Consider the following 16,606-nt stretch of genomic DNA (forward strand, 5'->3'; position numbering starts at 1 on the left):
AAAGGGGTCTCTTGAGGCAAAGTTCAAAAAATCAGGAGAAGGAAGGGGGAGGGCCATGGCCCCTTTGGCCTTGGGATAGCTTTGCCCTGTTGGCTCCCCTCCAATTCTCTACTCACAATTTTTTCTTCCAGTCTCACATGCCTGGAAATAGAAATTTTTTATTGAATGGATAAGAAGCATAGAAATAGAAATTGAAGAGGAATTGAAGCTCTACCCCACTAAGGATGACTTTCCTTAATTTCAAATCTTGAATGAAATCATGAGCAACCTATAACTTTCTCGACGGAAACTTCACTGCAAATGCTGACAAACTTTGAATTCCACTAGTTTGGTATGTAGTTTGAACCAGTAGTTTCAAACCTTATACAGAGGAGAGGAAAGGAAGGAGAAAAAAGAAAAAGAAAAAGAAAAAAATAAAGTAAAAAGATACTCCTTTATATTCTTTTTATGAATTTTGTTTGGGAAAAAAATTCTATTTTCAAATTTGAAATCATCTTTTCTCACAACAATTTTTCTAAGATAACGAGTCTTTTCAAAAGAAATGATATATTATTTATACATTTCGGTATATTAATTTCTTGCAAAATATATATATAGTCTGAATGGATCGAGCTCGAATAGAAATTTTACAAATGACTCCGTTAAGACACAACGCTAGTTGGCGCCAAAATGGTATTGTAAGTTGTAACCAGATCACCTTTCTTTTTCCAGTGGTGAGTTTTTCTATCTTCTAGATATTCATTGACTTGGACTTTTTGAGTTCAATTTAGTTTCAGTTTTCAGCCATGGAATCTGTAGCCATAACGAATTCAAAAGAGGTCGTGTTCTTCACGTTATTCTCTATTGAATTTCTGACTTCATTTCTTCTTGTTTCGGACTTTTGGAGCTCTTTCGTTTATTATGACCTTTAAAGTCACAGAGACGAGAGAAGATGAGTATGAGCAGAGTATGGAGAAGAGGTAGTAAGCTGTTCGACAAGGAAATAATCTGTTAACGTCGTCTTGGATTTTGTCTTGTGTTGTTCCTTCAGAGGTAAGTGATTTCAGTTTTATTTGTGTATAGCAAATAGATCTCTGCTTGTTCTTGTGGATTTTCACCTGATAATTTTACATTTTCTGTTTACAACTTTAATTCTGGAGCTCTTCCTTTTAAACTGTAAAACCCTCTGTTTGCTCCACTAATTTGAACTACTTATTGTCTCTTGTAGTAATATTTCATTTGTTCTTGGAATTCTAAGGTTTCCAACTGTATTTAGGCAATTGATCTGAGAGTTACCTTCTCCAAATCTAGACTTGGAATTTCACTTTCTATACTCCATTTGTCTTGATCCTTCTAATTCTTCTTCTGAGAGACCCAGACCTCTATGTTAATTGTTTGTAATATCCCAGATGATTTGAATAAAAATAATTCTTGCTGTTCCTCAAATGGTTGAATAGGTGTTCATCCGATTCACTGTAGTTTTGTCCCTTTCTGTTTGATGGTATAAAGTTTTCTTTGATGTTTTTCCCCTTTTCTAAAGTTCAAGCTTAAGCAATCTGTTTCTCTGGAAGTTATTCTCAAATTAATTGTTCATGTTCATATGCTATATACTCTGGGCCTCTGGCTGCCATGGTACATCTTTGTTTTGGCCTCCCCTTCTTGTTCTGTCAAAAGGAAATCTCGAAGGTTGTACTCGAAAGTGTGTTTTTATTTGCACCACCCCTTTTATTTGGAAACACACAGTGGATGGAACGTTGTTATGGCTCTCAAAAAATTAGCAATCATATAAGACAGCCAGTATATTTTCCCAGAGATTCTGCCTGCTGTGCTCCACGCAGTTTTCTCAATTAATGGTCCATGTTGGGCAGGTTCTGTTTTAGGATGGTTTTAACGACACTGTCTGATTGATACCATAGATCAAAGATTACTGGCAGCTTAGTATATTGGATTATTTCAGGACATGATTAAAGTTCTCTGTTACAGAATTTTGAAGTGTACTCAATCTACACCTTGAGGATCATGGACAGTATGGCAGCAGCTCTAGTTCGATTAGTCCGATGTCCCAAATGTCAAGAGCTTCTCCTTGAGTCACCTGAGCATCTACTGTATAGATGTGGTCGCTGTCATGCCACCCTTCAGGGTAAAGTTCTTTTCAATTTATCAGTACTTTCTGGACAGGTCGAAAAGCAGGATCAGAAAATGTTTCTTACTTGATGTTCCTGACACATTGGTTATTCAATTTGTCATTGTATGCAGCCAAAAATTGCAAGAAAGGACAGCATATAACCTCTGGATCACCTGGAAAGAGTACTTCTCAAAAGAACCAGTTGGAACATGATTCTGAATATGCAAAATTAACCAGCTCAGGTCAATTGGAAAATCATAGTGACATGAAAGACTGTTCATCTAACCTGAAAGTGGCAGAGCAAACTGAATCTGCAGATTGCAGTATTCAGGCAACTGGAGATAGGAACCTCAATGGAGTTTCTTCGGGCGAAGTTGAATCTTTGTCAGAACTGAATTTGATAGATCAACTGCAGGACCAACCACAGCATGATGCTGAATATGTAAAATCGATCAGCTCAGTTCAAATAGAGAACTGTTCATCAGGGCTGAATGTGAAGGACCAAAGTGAAGATTCTTTGGCTGATTCAGAATGTTCATTGCATCTGAGTGCAGAAGAGAAAATGGAATCAACAGATTGTAGGACTGAGTCAGCTGAAAGTAAAAGCTTCTTAAATGATGCTTCTACAGGTGATTCAGAGTTCTCATCAGATCTTGATGCAAAGGAGCAAGTCGAATTTACAGACTGTAGTATGGTGCCATCCAGAAGCAGGAACTTCATGAATGGAGTTTCTTTTGGTGAATCATTGGATCTTGATAATGGGAAACAGCAGATTGAATCAGGACATTGTACGACCAAGCAACCTGGAAGTAAAAGTTTCTTAAAAGCAGTCTCTTCAAGTTATTTCAGTTGTCATGACAGGGAAGAAAAGTCATCAGAAGATGGAAGTACACAAATGGATGAACATGATGCAAGTCAAAGTCCTGAAAGCCAACAGTCTTCGAGGAGAAAGAGCTCATCTTATGCAGATCAGATACAATCTGACAAGAGCAATCCTATGAAAATGAATTCCATGCCTTTGGGTAAAGAGTTGCGGCACTCTCAGGAGATTCCTCACCATAAGTCTGACAATAAAAGGTCAGAAGAGAAAGTTGAGGCTTCAGGAACTACTGACCATGGCAACAAGGGTCTCAGTGGTAAACCTGGTGGTACTTCAAAATCTACAAAAGCCAAAACCTATCATGCTTATGATGGTAGTTTTTCCTCTTTAGATGAAAGGAATGACAACATTCCTGAGCAGCCGTTGCACTTACCTAAAAGATCTTGGTTCAAACACCAACTGATTGCAGAGTTTCCTTCTAACAAAGAGAAACCAAGAAGGGAGGATGGATTGAAGGATAAGAAGATTGGTAGCAATCCAGAAGTGAGGCATCAAGGGAGAAGGTTACCATCAATTTCATCAGCTGCGAAGCATGGTCTGACTATCATGGATCGCCTGAAGAAAGAATCCACATTCCAAGCACAAGGTCGAGCATGTTTACAGGACATTAATGGTCTCCATCCAAAAAAGAATCGAACTAGATCAGAAAGTGGTGAATTTTGGTCTGGGGAGTCGTTCCAAAGGGGTTACTCTACAGAGTATGAGAATGGCAGCCCTTCACACCATAGGCATGAAGAATTTTCACGAAGGAAGAGCACATGTTCTCCTTGTGAAATTGACTACTTTGAACAAATGGAACTGCTCAGTAAACTGGATAAATTGAGAGATCAACTAAGTAGATCATATAACCAGAGAGGAATTGCAAATGGAAGGTTGCCTCCTAGAAGCATTCAGCGGGTGAAACAGCAACCACTGTGTGACGGTGACAAACAAGTTGACTTTGAAGTTCCATACTGTTATGATGGAAACAATCATAGGCATCCTCATGCACCATATAGCCCAAGACAAAATGGGTGCCAAAGATGTGAATCTTCTCAAATGCATTTCTCAGGACAAGGTGCATACTGTAAAAACCATTCTGGTCATTCCCGCTATCGTTCTTGCAGAGAAGACTGGCAATGTCATCCCCAGTTTCCACCCTCCAGAAGTTACTGTAAGCATGGGCCATTTAAAGGCCATTATGCTCACAAGTGCTACCAAGGTTCCAGTTCAGTTACTCAGCAGAAACATATCAATTCATGTTTCTCACCACAAAGATGCCAGATGCACTACCAGAACCAGAGGTTTGTGGATCATGATCTACAGGAAAAGTACTATCGAGACAGACGTCAGTCAATTAAGCGGCATTGCCAAACCATTGCAGGTGGAGCCCCTTTTGTAATCTGCTACAGGTGTTGTTCACTGTTGCAGTTGCCCAAAGATTTTCTCTCACAGAAAAGAATACATCAGCTCCAGTGCAGTGCCTGTTCTCAGGTGCTAAAATTTTCACTTCAGAACAGAACTCATCTCATTCCTTACAACCCAAATCCAGATGAGCCTCTACCAAGTGAGGCTGATAATGTTGGTAATCCTATCACTGGAAGGAACTTGGAATCCATATCCTATGTCAATGACTCTGTACAAGAGGAGCTGGTTTCCCATTCCAGAGACTGTGAACCTTCAATGTGCAAGAGCAGTTCTGTGAAAGGTGGTAATCTTCCATTTCCAATCCTTCGAGGTAATCCAAATGACAAGAAGCTTCCTTCAGGCAGCTGTTCTGAAGAAAAAGTGCCGGGGAAGAACAAGTCGGTCTTCAAACAGTGTGGAAACAGCTATAGGACATGCATTGAAGAATCTGAATCAACCAGTGCATCCTCAAATGAGGTAGAAGTGAAAATTTCATCCTTGAAACAAGAAGTGGGGCCACGAATATCTAGTTCACCCCTCCACCAGCTTATGGGTTATTCTTCCCCTAATGAACTGATAAATGGACATGAGATTTAAGGACAACATGAGTCGGCTTCTGATAAGTTGATTTCATGTATATTATTTTAGATGATTAATTTGCTATATTTCCATGTGTTTATAATTGTTTTATATCGATTTATCCTAATATTATATGAAAATGATTATGTTGCACCCTTTCCTTTAATTTCTATTATTTTGGTGATTTTAAATATTTCCTAGCAAATCCTAATTAAGATTTACTACTTTCGTTTGTAGGAAATTATCAATCAAATCTGCAGGGGTATTATTGGAAAATGCTGTGAAGAGAGTCGTAATGGAACCAAGCTGGATTTTATTCCACTCCAGAAAGGAAAGTCTTGTTCATCAAGTTACAGTGCACTCTAAAAGCTTCCTCAAGTCAAAAACATGGAGAGAAGGATTCCTTGCATGCTTCAAGATTTTATTTCCTATTTGGGACTGGATCAAAGAAGGAAAAAGAGGAAAAAGAATCCTATTCAGAGAAGGCAGAGAGAAAAATCCCATTTTTGAGTGTCTTTGACCAGTTTCGATCAAGCCCTTCATCAAATGGTCATCCAGTGTCCGATCGGGCTGAATTTGAAGGAGAGCTTCACGACTTCTTGACCTTCAAATCCAACGGTGGAATTGTGCATTTGAGCTCTCTAAGTCAGTTCGATCTAGAATTGTATCAAATAAAGACTAGCCTATAAATAGGGAAGGGGACTCTAGGAAAAACATTTTTTTTCCCTATCTACTAGTCTCGCTCGAGTACTAATAAAAATTCGCTCAATTGCTAACCCACTATATTTTATGTGGGTTAAAACAACTAAGAAATCATTAAATTCTATGGATTCCCATGTAACAACCGCACAAACCATGTAAGTATATTTCTATCCTACATATAACTCATGGCATTTACTCCAATGCACTAAACACATAAATCCCCTATCAGTTCATTATGATTAATGAATCAGTTGATTAGTGGCCAATAATCAAAAATATTAAGAATAGAAGTAAAAGCTCAATCAAAGAAAACAATATTCAGAATTATATTGATGAATTCAAGAGTGAAATTCAAAGATAGGCTACATCTGATCCCTAGAAAATTAAATTAGTCATTCTAGAAATTAAAAACATCACAGAAGAGTTCAAGAACATTGAAAGAAGATGAAGAAAAACTTATTCCCAAGCTCCAAGTCTCCAAAGCCAACCAACAATTCTTTGCCATGACCAAATGCCATGGGGTACCTCAACTCAACATGGTTTTATTTTCCTTAATATTTGTTGGTTGGGAAATCTCAGCAGCGTCTGATTGACAAACACAAATGAGAGACTATTCAACTGAATTTGCATTTGAAATATGATATGCAATTAGCCACAAATTTTCTAAATATAAAATAGTATAATTATCATTGGATCCCTTCATAAAAGAAGTTAAACTAGTGATGCTTTCACCTACAAATTTTCCCTGCATAATGCCCCATATCTTAGCTACATAATCCCTATTCATCCTACAAATTATACAGACAACTGGTCCTCCCCCACACCTTTTCCTGAAGGGTTCCTATGTTGGCCCAAGCTAGGAAATTAATGTTCCATTCAGTATGTACTAATGTACCCTGGGTTAAAAATACATCCATTTACAACCCCCCCCCCTCGGGGGTACGGTTAAATACACTAAAAACGAGAAAATGCAGGAGAATTGGCTTTCAAAATGCATTGCGGACCAAAATCTATTCCAAGGATTCATAAATATTGTTGATGATTATGTATTGCACATGGTCAAGATATTGTGGAGAAATCTTGACCATCTATGCTTGTTTCTTGCTATTTTTAGTTACAAATAATATTCCTAGGATTAGTTTCTATTTTTGAAAGATTTGGAAGATCTTATGTAATTATCCCCACCCCCTTTTTGTTGTAACTCAGTTTAGGAAAGTTTTCCTAAACTAAGATTGCTTTTCAATTATAAATAAAGCACTATATGGAAGAGCCTCTCTCATGCAAGCTCTCTTCCCTTTTCTTCCATTCTCCATCTCCTTTATTCTCCCTTCTCTTCATCTTTGTCCCTGCTGTTCTTTTCTTATTTGTTGCAGTAACTGCTACAAATATAAATTAAAAAATGACAATAACAACAACAGTAATAATAATAAAATAAAGCATATGCAATGCACAAAGCTCTCATAATTTGCATGGCCCGGGAGAAACAAATGAATGCAGCCTTATCCCTATTTACAGAGAAGCTACTTCAGATAACACATACCAAAAGCAAAAATAAGTGGTTTGAGTATCAGATGTGCAAGCCCTGGTAGCTTCCAATCTGATTGGTAACATTATCTTGCATGCAATAGCCAAGGAAAAAAAATACATCACTTGAATACAAAGAGGGGAGAGAGAATGCTACAAAGATGGCAATGCAACCAGAAAAACCTTCTGTAGGAAACAACAACAACAATAATGATAATAATAATAATTACTATAATAACAATGATAAATAATAAACAACAAAATTTAGGCAATTTTTTTTGGGGAAGAGGGGTGAGGTTTTATGCCCACCCTTCTGTTGTATTTTATACTTTGTAGGGCAGGCTCAAAAGAGACCTTTCATAATCATAAATACGGAATCTTGTACGCTAGAAAATAATTCAGTCCATTGAAGGAAAACCAATTAACTTCTCCTTCAGCGAAGACTTCACAATATTCTTGACCCCTAAAGATCTTCAGATATTTCTTTATCGAACGGTAGGAAATCCTTCACCTTCCAACATGAAGATCCAGTGTTGGAAACAACCTAATTCTCCCAAACTTTCCCATACAAAGGAATTTGATTTCCACAGGAAAGATAGTCAAGCCTAAAAGAGATCCATATAGGCTTAAGAATCTGCATCTGAATTTCACTCTGAATCTGAATACAAATCAATGGGCCTAATTCTGTTCAAGTTACCCTCCAGTGGGGCAAGACCATCACTGTCACTTGAATTCAATTCCTCAGGACTAGAAATGGGTATTTCTAGATCACAATATGAATCATTTGTAACAGCTGTTCTGAAAATTTCTGGCCGGCATCAAACATTAGAAGAAAACTCAAGGAATTAGTGGTTGAGAAAAATAAATTAGTTAACTGACCGTATAGGATATTGTTAGGACCCTAGGATGAGGCAATGGGGAGGAGAGAGAGAATGAGGGTGAGTTAGGGTTAGTTGAGGTAATAAATAGAGGGGAAAGAAAGGGGAGAGGGGATCGAATGTTTATGAGTGAGCAGCCACAGGCTGAGGGAACACCGCAAGGTGTGGGGGTGAACTGGTACCATAGAAGCAGTGTTATCTTGTTAATTCTTGCAACTATGTAATAATTTTCCAAGGTATTATAACGGTTTTATTAATTGGCATCAGAGCAGTTCGATCCTAGAGAAGGATGGTATTGCCGCTATTTTCAGGCACCGAAGATGTGCAGAGCTGGCTTCTTGAGATCCTGTTGTGTTGCTGGGAACGCAGCATCGAGGATGACCAACGGTTAGGCATAGCTCTCCAACACTTGGAGGGAGCGCATTGGATTGGGTGTATGAGAGGTCTTGGCCGGAGTTTACCTGGGGGAACTTCAAGACGGCGCTAGTTACTGATTCCGGTGATGGGAAGAATGCAAAGATTCCCCATGTTGAATATGCATCAGTTTTCGATGGAAAAAATTCGCAAAACCACCCTGTAAAGTCGATTGATGGGGCAGTGAAAGTTACAGCAAGTGGCGATGAGTCTTGCCGAGCATGGAGAAGAGAGAAGCAGAGAAGGAGAGTTGGGTATAAACACCTACCGGATTAAAATAGCAACAACGATAAATCTTCCTGCTAGATCAAAGGTTGGCGACGAGAAGAGGAACCGAGGGAAGACAATAGCACATGGTGGAAGACTTCAGGCGGCTACAGGGTTCGTTTGCAGAAAATGGGGAAGAAGACGATTGGGTTTTTGGGTTTTTGGGGTTGGTTCGGCTCAATTCAAATCGATTCATGGGTTTGGTTCACATATTAAGAGCCAAAATTCTTATCAATTCCGCCCAACCCAGGTATGCAAAGTATCAAGCTTAGGCCCAAAGAAAACCAAGTTCAAAGATTGGGCCGTCAAATTTCCCAAGAAACCCCCTTGGGCCCAACCCATACCATTAGTCCCCAGCCCATTTTATTTCACTAACCCAAAATCCAACCCATGTTTCTTAACCCATGATTTTAAGTGTTTAGACCTAGCCCATTCAAAAGAATTAATTTGGGCCCATTACAATTTCATGACCCAAAACCCAACCCCTTCCATCAAACCATTACCGCTTTCAACCATCTCTCACGGGCCTGGCCCGTTTTGTTTACACAAAACCCAGGTCTCCGCATTACCTTGAACCCAAAATTTTCAGATGGACCACAACCCAACAAGAAAACCGATCTGACCCATAGTCTCACCAAACCAGCGGCTCGACCAAGCCAACAAAGGGTAAAACCATCGTCTTCAACCTTACGGTCCTTACCTGCTATTGACGATGGAGGTGCGGGTGGAGGAGAGAGAGACGCCGCGGTTGAGATGGGTGTCGATCTCGTTGATGGCGACAAAAGAAATCCGGTCGATTGGAAGACACCGGCATCTGAGGCTATTTTACCCAAGCTTCCACCAACGACGATTGTGAACCCGACGCTTGGTGAAATCAGCAACCCTACTCTTGCTCATGGGTTAACTTCACATCCTACACCTAGGAATCTATCGAACGATGGAAAACAAATGATTTTTTTGGAATGCATAGAATGGCATGCAATTGATCGCTTCCTCTTCACATCTGGAGAAAATGGCGGCTATCCATTGAAAGCCCTTAATCCCTATATTGATGCACAACTCATTACAGCAGCTTGTTGTTCATGGTTTTCGGCTGAACCCAGCTCCTCTGGCTATTCATGGTGTGTTCTTTCCATTCGATGAAGCGTCAAAGCTTTTTCTCTGTATGGATTGTTTCAAATTAATTGGAGTTGGGATCTATGGGCTGCCAAGGAGAGCGCATCAAGATGCTGAATTAATACAGCTATGCGACAAGCATGTGACGACCAAACTTCTCAAATTTTCCATCACCTTGAGGACAAGGTGATTTTCGAGGGGCCGGTAGTTGTTAGGACCTTAGGATGAGGCGATGGGGAGGAGAGAGAGAATGAGGGTTAGTTGAGGTAATAAATAGAGGGGAAAGAGAGGGGAGAGGGGAGAGGGGATCGAATGTTTATGAGTGAGCAGCCGCAGGCTGAGGGAACACCGCAAGGTGTGGGGGGTGACTGGCACCATAGAAGCCAGTGTTATCTTGTTAATTCTTGCAACTTTGTAATAATTTCCCAAGGTATTATAAGGGTTTTTATCAGATACCATAAACTATTTCTGTAGATTAACATCTCATTGGAACAGGATTCTATAAGCTTGCTCTGCAGATTAACATCTCATAATAATAGGGCTCCATAAGCTATTTCTCCAGATTAACATATCATACATTCATATTCCATGAGTACGTCCATCAAGCGAAGCTAACAACAGTTACTCAATCAAGGAGAGAACACAGTAACGATAAAGAGAAAATATGCCAATAGACGAAGTGCAAAGATAAATGATTGTTCAGGATGTAAGTCATAAAGCTATTAAAAAATATTTGGATCTAGTCAAGTTTCAAATTGGTTTAGGTGGTTAAAATGTTTCCAAGTATCATTACCATTAACCTCCCACAAACCTAAGAAATAGTTTGTTATCCTTTTATCCCTCTTAAATGATTTTGATGAGTTGAGGTGAAAGGGCAAATTCTGTAAGTTCATTTCTGATACAATCTTCCAGAGAGACCAGCTCCAAATATCCCACTCAGAGCTTGGTCCGGCAGCAACATCAAAACAGAGCCTTCACCTTTACAACCCCTTTTATCTGTCTTCCTTCCCTGCCAAAAGCCCTTACTTCACCCTCTTCCTACAACTATCCACCCATTTGCCTCCCACCTCTGTTTCTGTCTCCTGGGAAAATTTTATGGTTTAACACCTCCACGTACCCTACCCTCTCTCTTCCTTCAACACCATGGGCCCTCACTTAACCCTCCTACCCAAACCACAAAGATGCATCCCACCTCTCCTGTGAAGGAGGAAAAAGAAAAAAGAAACAGAGGTAACACCATCAATATCTAATGAAAAACAGTTCTTCCTCTTAGCCTCAGCTACCCTTCCCCTGATGGCTACCATAACATATTTTTCATTCACCCAAAAGAAAAGCTGTTGAGAGCACTCAAATTACTTTATAGTTCAAAATTTTTTAGGCACCCCTAAATTTTCAAGAATTCAGCTGAGAATCATGAACCTTGAGGCAACCACAAACATCTTTTTGATTATTGCTTCATTGATTCTTTGATTTTCATTGCTAACATGCCACATTCTTAAATAAAAGAAAAGCCAGAGTGCCAGACACTACAAATCTCAGCAATTCAATATTGCTTTCTTCTTTGCAAGTCACTGTTCTCCGAGGTGGGTGGAGTATGGACAGAACATAGATGATAGTCATCGAGTCATTTGATTATTTAATACTTGCCGCTGGAATAAGAAGACAAACCACTCTGTAGATTTTTGAAGGGCACGAAGTTGCTCAGAAAAAAAGAAGTTGAGAAATCAGGCATGCCACCTTGCTGCCTGATTCAAGGGCCTTCTCTTTCCCACTTTCATCCATCACAACAAAGCTCCCTACAGAAATCAATCATTTAATTCTATACTGGCAACAGAAGTAATCAAATTACAAATACTCTAAGAACCGCAACCAGCACATGCCAAATTCACTAATAGATCTTATTCCGAAGCTCTGTAAGGGAAAAAACATCCCACAAATCCCACTGATGGCATGATAGAAAAAGAACTTCCAATGATTCAATAATTATACAGCAACAAAAGACAGAGTGGTTTGTCTTCTTATTCCAGTGTTAATAGGGAATGAAGGTCTGAATATGCAACATACAAATATACAATGGTGAGGACTGATTGATAGTAATACTGATTACCCGCTGTATGCCTCTGAAACCTCTGTTTTTTGTCATTCTACTATCATGAACCCTTTCTTTTCCTTGTGTGTTGCTGCTGTCTCTTTTTTCTATTTGTCCCACTTGATTTGGTTAGTCCCCACCATTGTATATTTGCATGTTGCATATTCAGACCTTCATTCCCTGTTTGGCAACTGGAATTAATTATCTAAAATTTTTTTCATAAAAAACTTGTTGCTGCTCTGTTTCCTCTAAGTTTTGTCTTAGCAAACTTAAACCTGCAAATTCAATATCAGTCATATTTCATCCACTGCCACTTGCTGTTTCTAACAAATGTTTCTACCCACCTTTGGAACTATTTCAAATTTAACATATCCGATGATTCCTCATTGTTTCTGACTATCTATGGCTGAATATGCCTCTTTCGCTCTCCTTGTCTTTAATTTTGCATACCTCAACATCAACTTCCATCTATACCATAAATCCTTGTCACTGAACTATTTTTATCACTAATCCTCACTGTATATTTACCATATTACATCATTCGCTACCATCAGGGGAGCATGGAAATTGTCTTTGGATCTACTTGCTTGAAGAATGAGGATTATATCTACAATAAAAGCACATATGGGAGACTCATGCTTGGGATCTTCCTATATTGGATATTGGTTGTCATTTTTTGTCCACGTGCAAGGCCAACACATGAGGGGGAGAAAGGGGACTTATGCCATATTTGTTTAAAGACTCCTATCCTAAGATGGTGTTCTACAGCAACAACAACTACCGACTTGGTCTGCAGTAAGACATAGTCCCTATGACTGACCTACTTGGTCCGCAGTAACTTCTACTATATTTTATCTACCTACTTGATCGACAATAACCTATACTGCCTATTTGGTTCATATAAACCTATATTTGACTTGTAGAGACCTTCGTTTGATGCTCTATTTCTACCATTGGTTGAGAAAAATCATTATCTACTACCTACTACTTGCCTTCTTGTGAAGAGCTTATAGGTGGACATTGGAACTGCATTTGTAGACATTTTAGCTGCACTCTTTTCTTCTCTTGCGGAGACTCCTGCCTACTACTTGATAAGTTGATTTCATGCATATTATTTTATACAATTAATTTACTATATTTCCACGTATTTACAATTGTTTTATATCAATTTACCCTAATATGATATGAAAATGAATATGTTGCACCCTTTCCTTTTATTTCTATAATTTTGGTGATTTTATATATTTCCTAACAAATTCTAATTAAGATTTATTACTTTTATGTGTAGGAAATTATCAATCAAATATGGGTATTATTGCAAGAGTCCTAATGGAACTCAACTGGATTTTATTCCACTCCAGAAAGGAAAGTCTTGATCATTAAGTTACAATGCACTCTAGAAGCTTCCTAAAGTCAAAAACATAAAGAGAATGAGTCCTTGGATGATTCTATATTTTGTCTCCTAATTAGGATTTGATCAAAGAGGGAAAAGAGGAAAAAGAATCCAATTCAAATAAGGAATACTCAAAAATCCCGTTTTTGAGTGTCTCTGTCCAGTTTTGATCAAGCCCTTCATCGGATGGTCATCCGGTATCCGATTGAGCCAATTTTCGGAGGAGAGCTTCTCGACTTCTTGATCTTCAAATCCAACGGTGGGATTATGCATTGGAGATCTCTAAGTTAGTCCGATTTGTACGTCAAACACTCCTTGGTTAAGTCAGATGGGAACTCTGAGTTTGATTCAAACTTTGAGTTTAATTAATCTATAAAAGGAGAGCAAAATCGTTTTTGGGAGCTTTGGAAGAGCATAAAGAACCTTCTTGGAGCTTTGGAGGAACATAGAGGACGACTTTTGGAGACATTGGTTGGCTTTGGAGATCTGAAGTTTGGGACTAAGTTTTTCTACATCTTCGTTCAATGTTCTCAAACTCTTCGGTAATGTTTTTAATTTATGGTATGAACTAATTTAGTTTTTCTAGGGATCAGATGTAGCCTATCTTTGAATTTCCACTCTTGAATTCATCAATATAATTTTGAATATTGTTTCCTTTGATAGAGTTTTTACTTCTATTCTTCATGCTTTTGATTAATTGGCCACTAATCAACTGATTTGTTAATCATAATGAACTGAGAGGGGATTTATGTGTTTAGTTCATTGTAGTAGAAAACCATGAATTACATGTAGGATAGAGATATACTTACATGGTTTGTGTAGTTGTTACATGGGAATCCATAGAATTTAATGATTTCTTAGTTGTTGTAACCCACGTAGAAATATAGTGGGCTAGCAATTGAGGGAATTTTTATTAGTACTCAAGAGAGACTAGTAGATAGGGAAGGGAATCTCAACTATCAATCAGGAAAATATTTCTCAAATTATAAAGATGGATTAAAGGGTGGGAATGCTTAGTTATGGTGAAATCTGACCCCTAGGTTTTTAGCAATTAATAATCTCAATTTAACTTTCAATTTGCATTATAGTCTAGAATAATTCTCTTCCTTATTAATTGTTCGAATAAATTTGGTTTAATTAATTTGGTACTTAATCTATAGTCCTCGAGGCAACGATCTTTTATCATTATATTACTTGTTACGACAGCGTACACTTGCGTTGTTATTTTTCACAACACTACTTGCCTCTTGTAATGTAGTGATGCTACACTTTTGTGACAGTCACTACTTGCCATTACTTGCATTATTTTGATGGTGTCTTTGGTATTATTGTTGCTGCTATGTTTGTGGATGTGATTCATGTTCATTGACACCTATTGTTCCCATTGTTGGATAATTTGCTTGACATGAAGATTATTTAAGTTGTTGTTGGTTATCTCTTGGGTGAAGTTCTCTTAACGTTTATTAGTGCATGCTATTGCTACTTGTGTTTAAAATTGATGAAGTTTTTAATATATGATTTTGTTATTCCAAGCTAGAGCCTTTGATTTGTATACACCAACTTGGGGGAGAGTGTTAAGATAGATGTCACTTACCACTTCAACGGTAACAACATTTTGTGTGGCCCACCATAGATTGGATAAGATCTGGTTTTATTCTGCCCAGATTTTTTTTCTGTTTAATAGATTAGGAGATTACTTTCTATTTTTTGCACTTTCTACTTTTATGTAGCTTGATTAAATGCAAGGGAGAATAGTTTCCTTTTTTGGTATTATGTGTGAAACCAGATTTAGGAGGTATCCTAGATCTGGACTCTCTTCAGCTATTAATAACATAGCATGTGAGGGGGGAGAGCACACACAAAACTCTCCCTCCTTCTCTTCTTCTTCATTTTTCTTTTACCTCAGATTCTGCTCTTTCTTCGGCTTTGGTTTCATGGAACTCACTGAAATCTTAACATAACATGGAATTTTCCTATGAAACAAAACTGGCTATTTTGGCATGTAAAATGACTGACTACCTAAACAAACTAGTAGAAAATTTGACAAAAAAGTGCATTTGTTAGACTGAAAGATTTGAAATTTCAAAATGAGATGACTGTTATTTCGAAATACTGCATTTTTTTCTCCCATTTTGACATACCATCTTGTTTCCATCTGACCGAAATATCGAAAGTTTCTGAACTGTGACTCAGACAGACTGCCTTGAGGGGTCCTTAATTCATAACACCATACATCCACTGCAAACATGAAAATTTGAAAATAACTCTAGGAAAAGGGTTAGGGCCAGAAAACCATAGCTATAATTTTGATCACATGTTAAGAGCTCATCCATACAAGGGTTAATAAATGTATTGGGGTCTAATGGTTTGCCATTAGGAGAGAGATCAAAGCAACAACAAGTATCTTACATAAAGAAAGAATACAAATGAGAAAGAGCTTATTGAATCAAAATTGAATACAAATGAGAAAGAGCTTATTGAATCAAAATTGAAAGTCATATGGTCTGCTTGTTATAGCACAAACCTCATCTGATCCACAGACTTTTTTTTGAAATTTGGCTGGAAATAATGCCTGTGATTTCTGCCCTTCTGCATCCATTACCTTTGGAGACATAAACAAAAATTATATCAAAGGAAAGCACATATAAATTGGATACTTAAGTTTATATTAGAAAAGCACAAAATTTAATTCTTCAAAAATAAACTAGCTTTTTCATGCAAAGACAAATGCATGTAATTCAAAGACATTGTTAAGGCTCAATTTTCTAAGTGCCTAATTCATTCAAAAATCCAAGGGAAAAGAACCTACTTGATGACTGCAAGGGAAGATTGTATCGTGCAGTTTCAAAGGATCTTACGTAGGTGCAGTATACTTCCAAGATACCGCAAATTGGTTGTTCTTACAGAAATAAAATTGCAAAAAAAATTATGAAAATCACCAAATTCAGAATACAACTACTAAGCCTTATCCCAAATAAATGGGGTCAGCCCCATGGATCCTTGCCCTTAGAACAGCTCTATTCAAGGTCATACTTGCTGTAACATCTATGCCATGCATGTCTTTCGTCACCCCTTTCTCTAAGGTCATTTTAGTTTCTATTTATTTCATCAAATAACTTAAATTACTCATCCATACTAGAGCATCCAAAGACCTCTATTGAACATGTCCATCCCACCTTAGATGACTTTCTTGCAGCTTATCATGCACTGGAGCTACTCCCAAACAAGCTCTACTATGATCCTTCCTAGTTTTGCCACTTATGCATCTCATCAT

The 16,606-nt window shown here is 38.0% G+C and overlaps 1 protein-coding gene and 1 pseudogene across 2 annotated transcripts; one reads left to right on the forward strand and one right to left on the reverse strand.

Moving 5' to 3' along the window:
• Positions 1 to 605: 605 nt before the first annotated feature.
• Positions 606 to 13,278, forward strand: LOC149023235 (uncharacterized). 2 transcript variants are annotated; one of them, XR_016171506.1, is made up of 5 exons: positions 606 to 1,032; positions 1,963 to 2,119; positions 2,236 to 4,847; positions 5,187 to 5,594; positions 13,228 to 13,278. XR_016171506.1 is itself a non-coding variant. In XM_089143786.1 (5 exons), exons 3-5 carry the CDS (start codon positions 1,999 to 2,001, stop codon positions 5,313 to 5,315), a joined length of 2,862 nt encoding a protein of 953 aa, XP_088999912.1. In that variant the 5' UTR covers positions 606 to 713; positions 887 to 1,032; positions 1,963 to 1,998; the 3' UTR covers positions 5,316 to 6,413. The 2 variants fall into 2 exon arrangements, 1 of the variants encoding a protein (XP_088999912.1); XM_089143786.1 differs by lacking the exon at positions 13,228 to 13,278 and having other exon boundaries at positions 606 to 713; positions 887 to 1,032; positions 5,187 to 6,413.
• Positions 7,504 to 15,931, reverse strand: LOC149023236 (uncharacterized; annotated as a pseudogene).
• Positions 15,932 to 16,606: the final 675 nt, after the last annotated feature.

The sequence above is a fragment of the Hakea prostrata genome, chromosome 2, assembly GCF_041222555.1.
Source record: "Hakea prostrata isolate BN-2017 chromosome 2, UWA_Hpros_2, whole genome shotgun sequence".
NCBI classification, from domain to species: Eukaryota; Viridiplantae; Streptophyta; class Magnoliopsida; order Proteales; family Proteaceae; genus Hakea; species Hakea prostrata.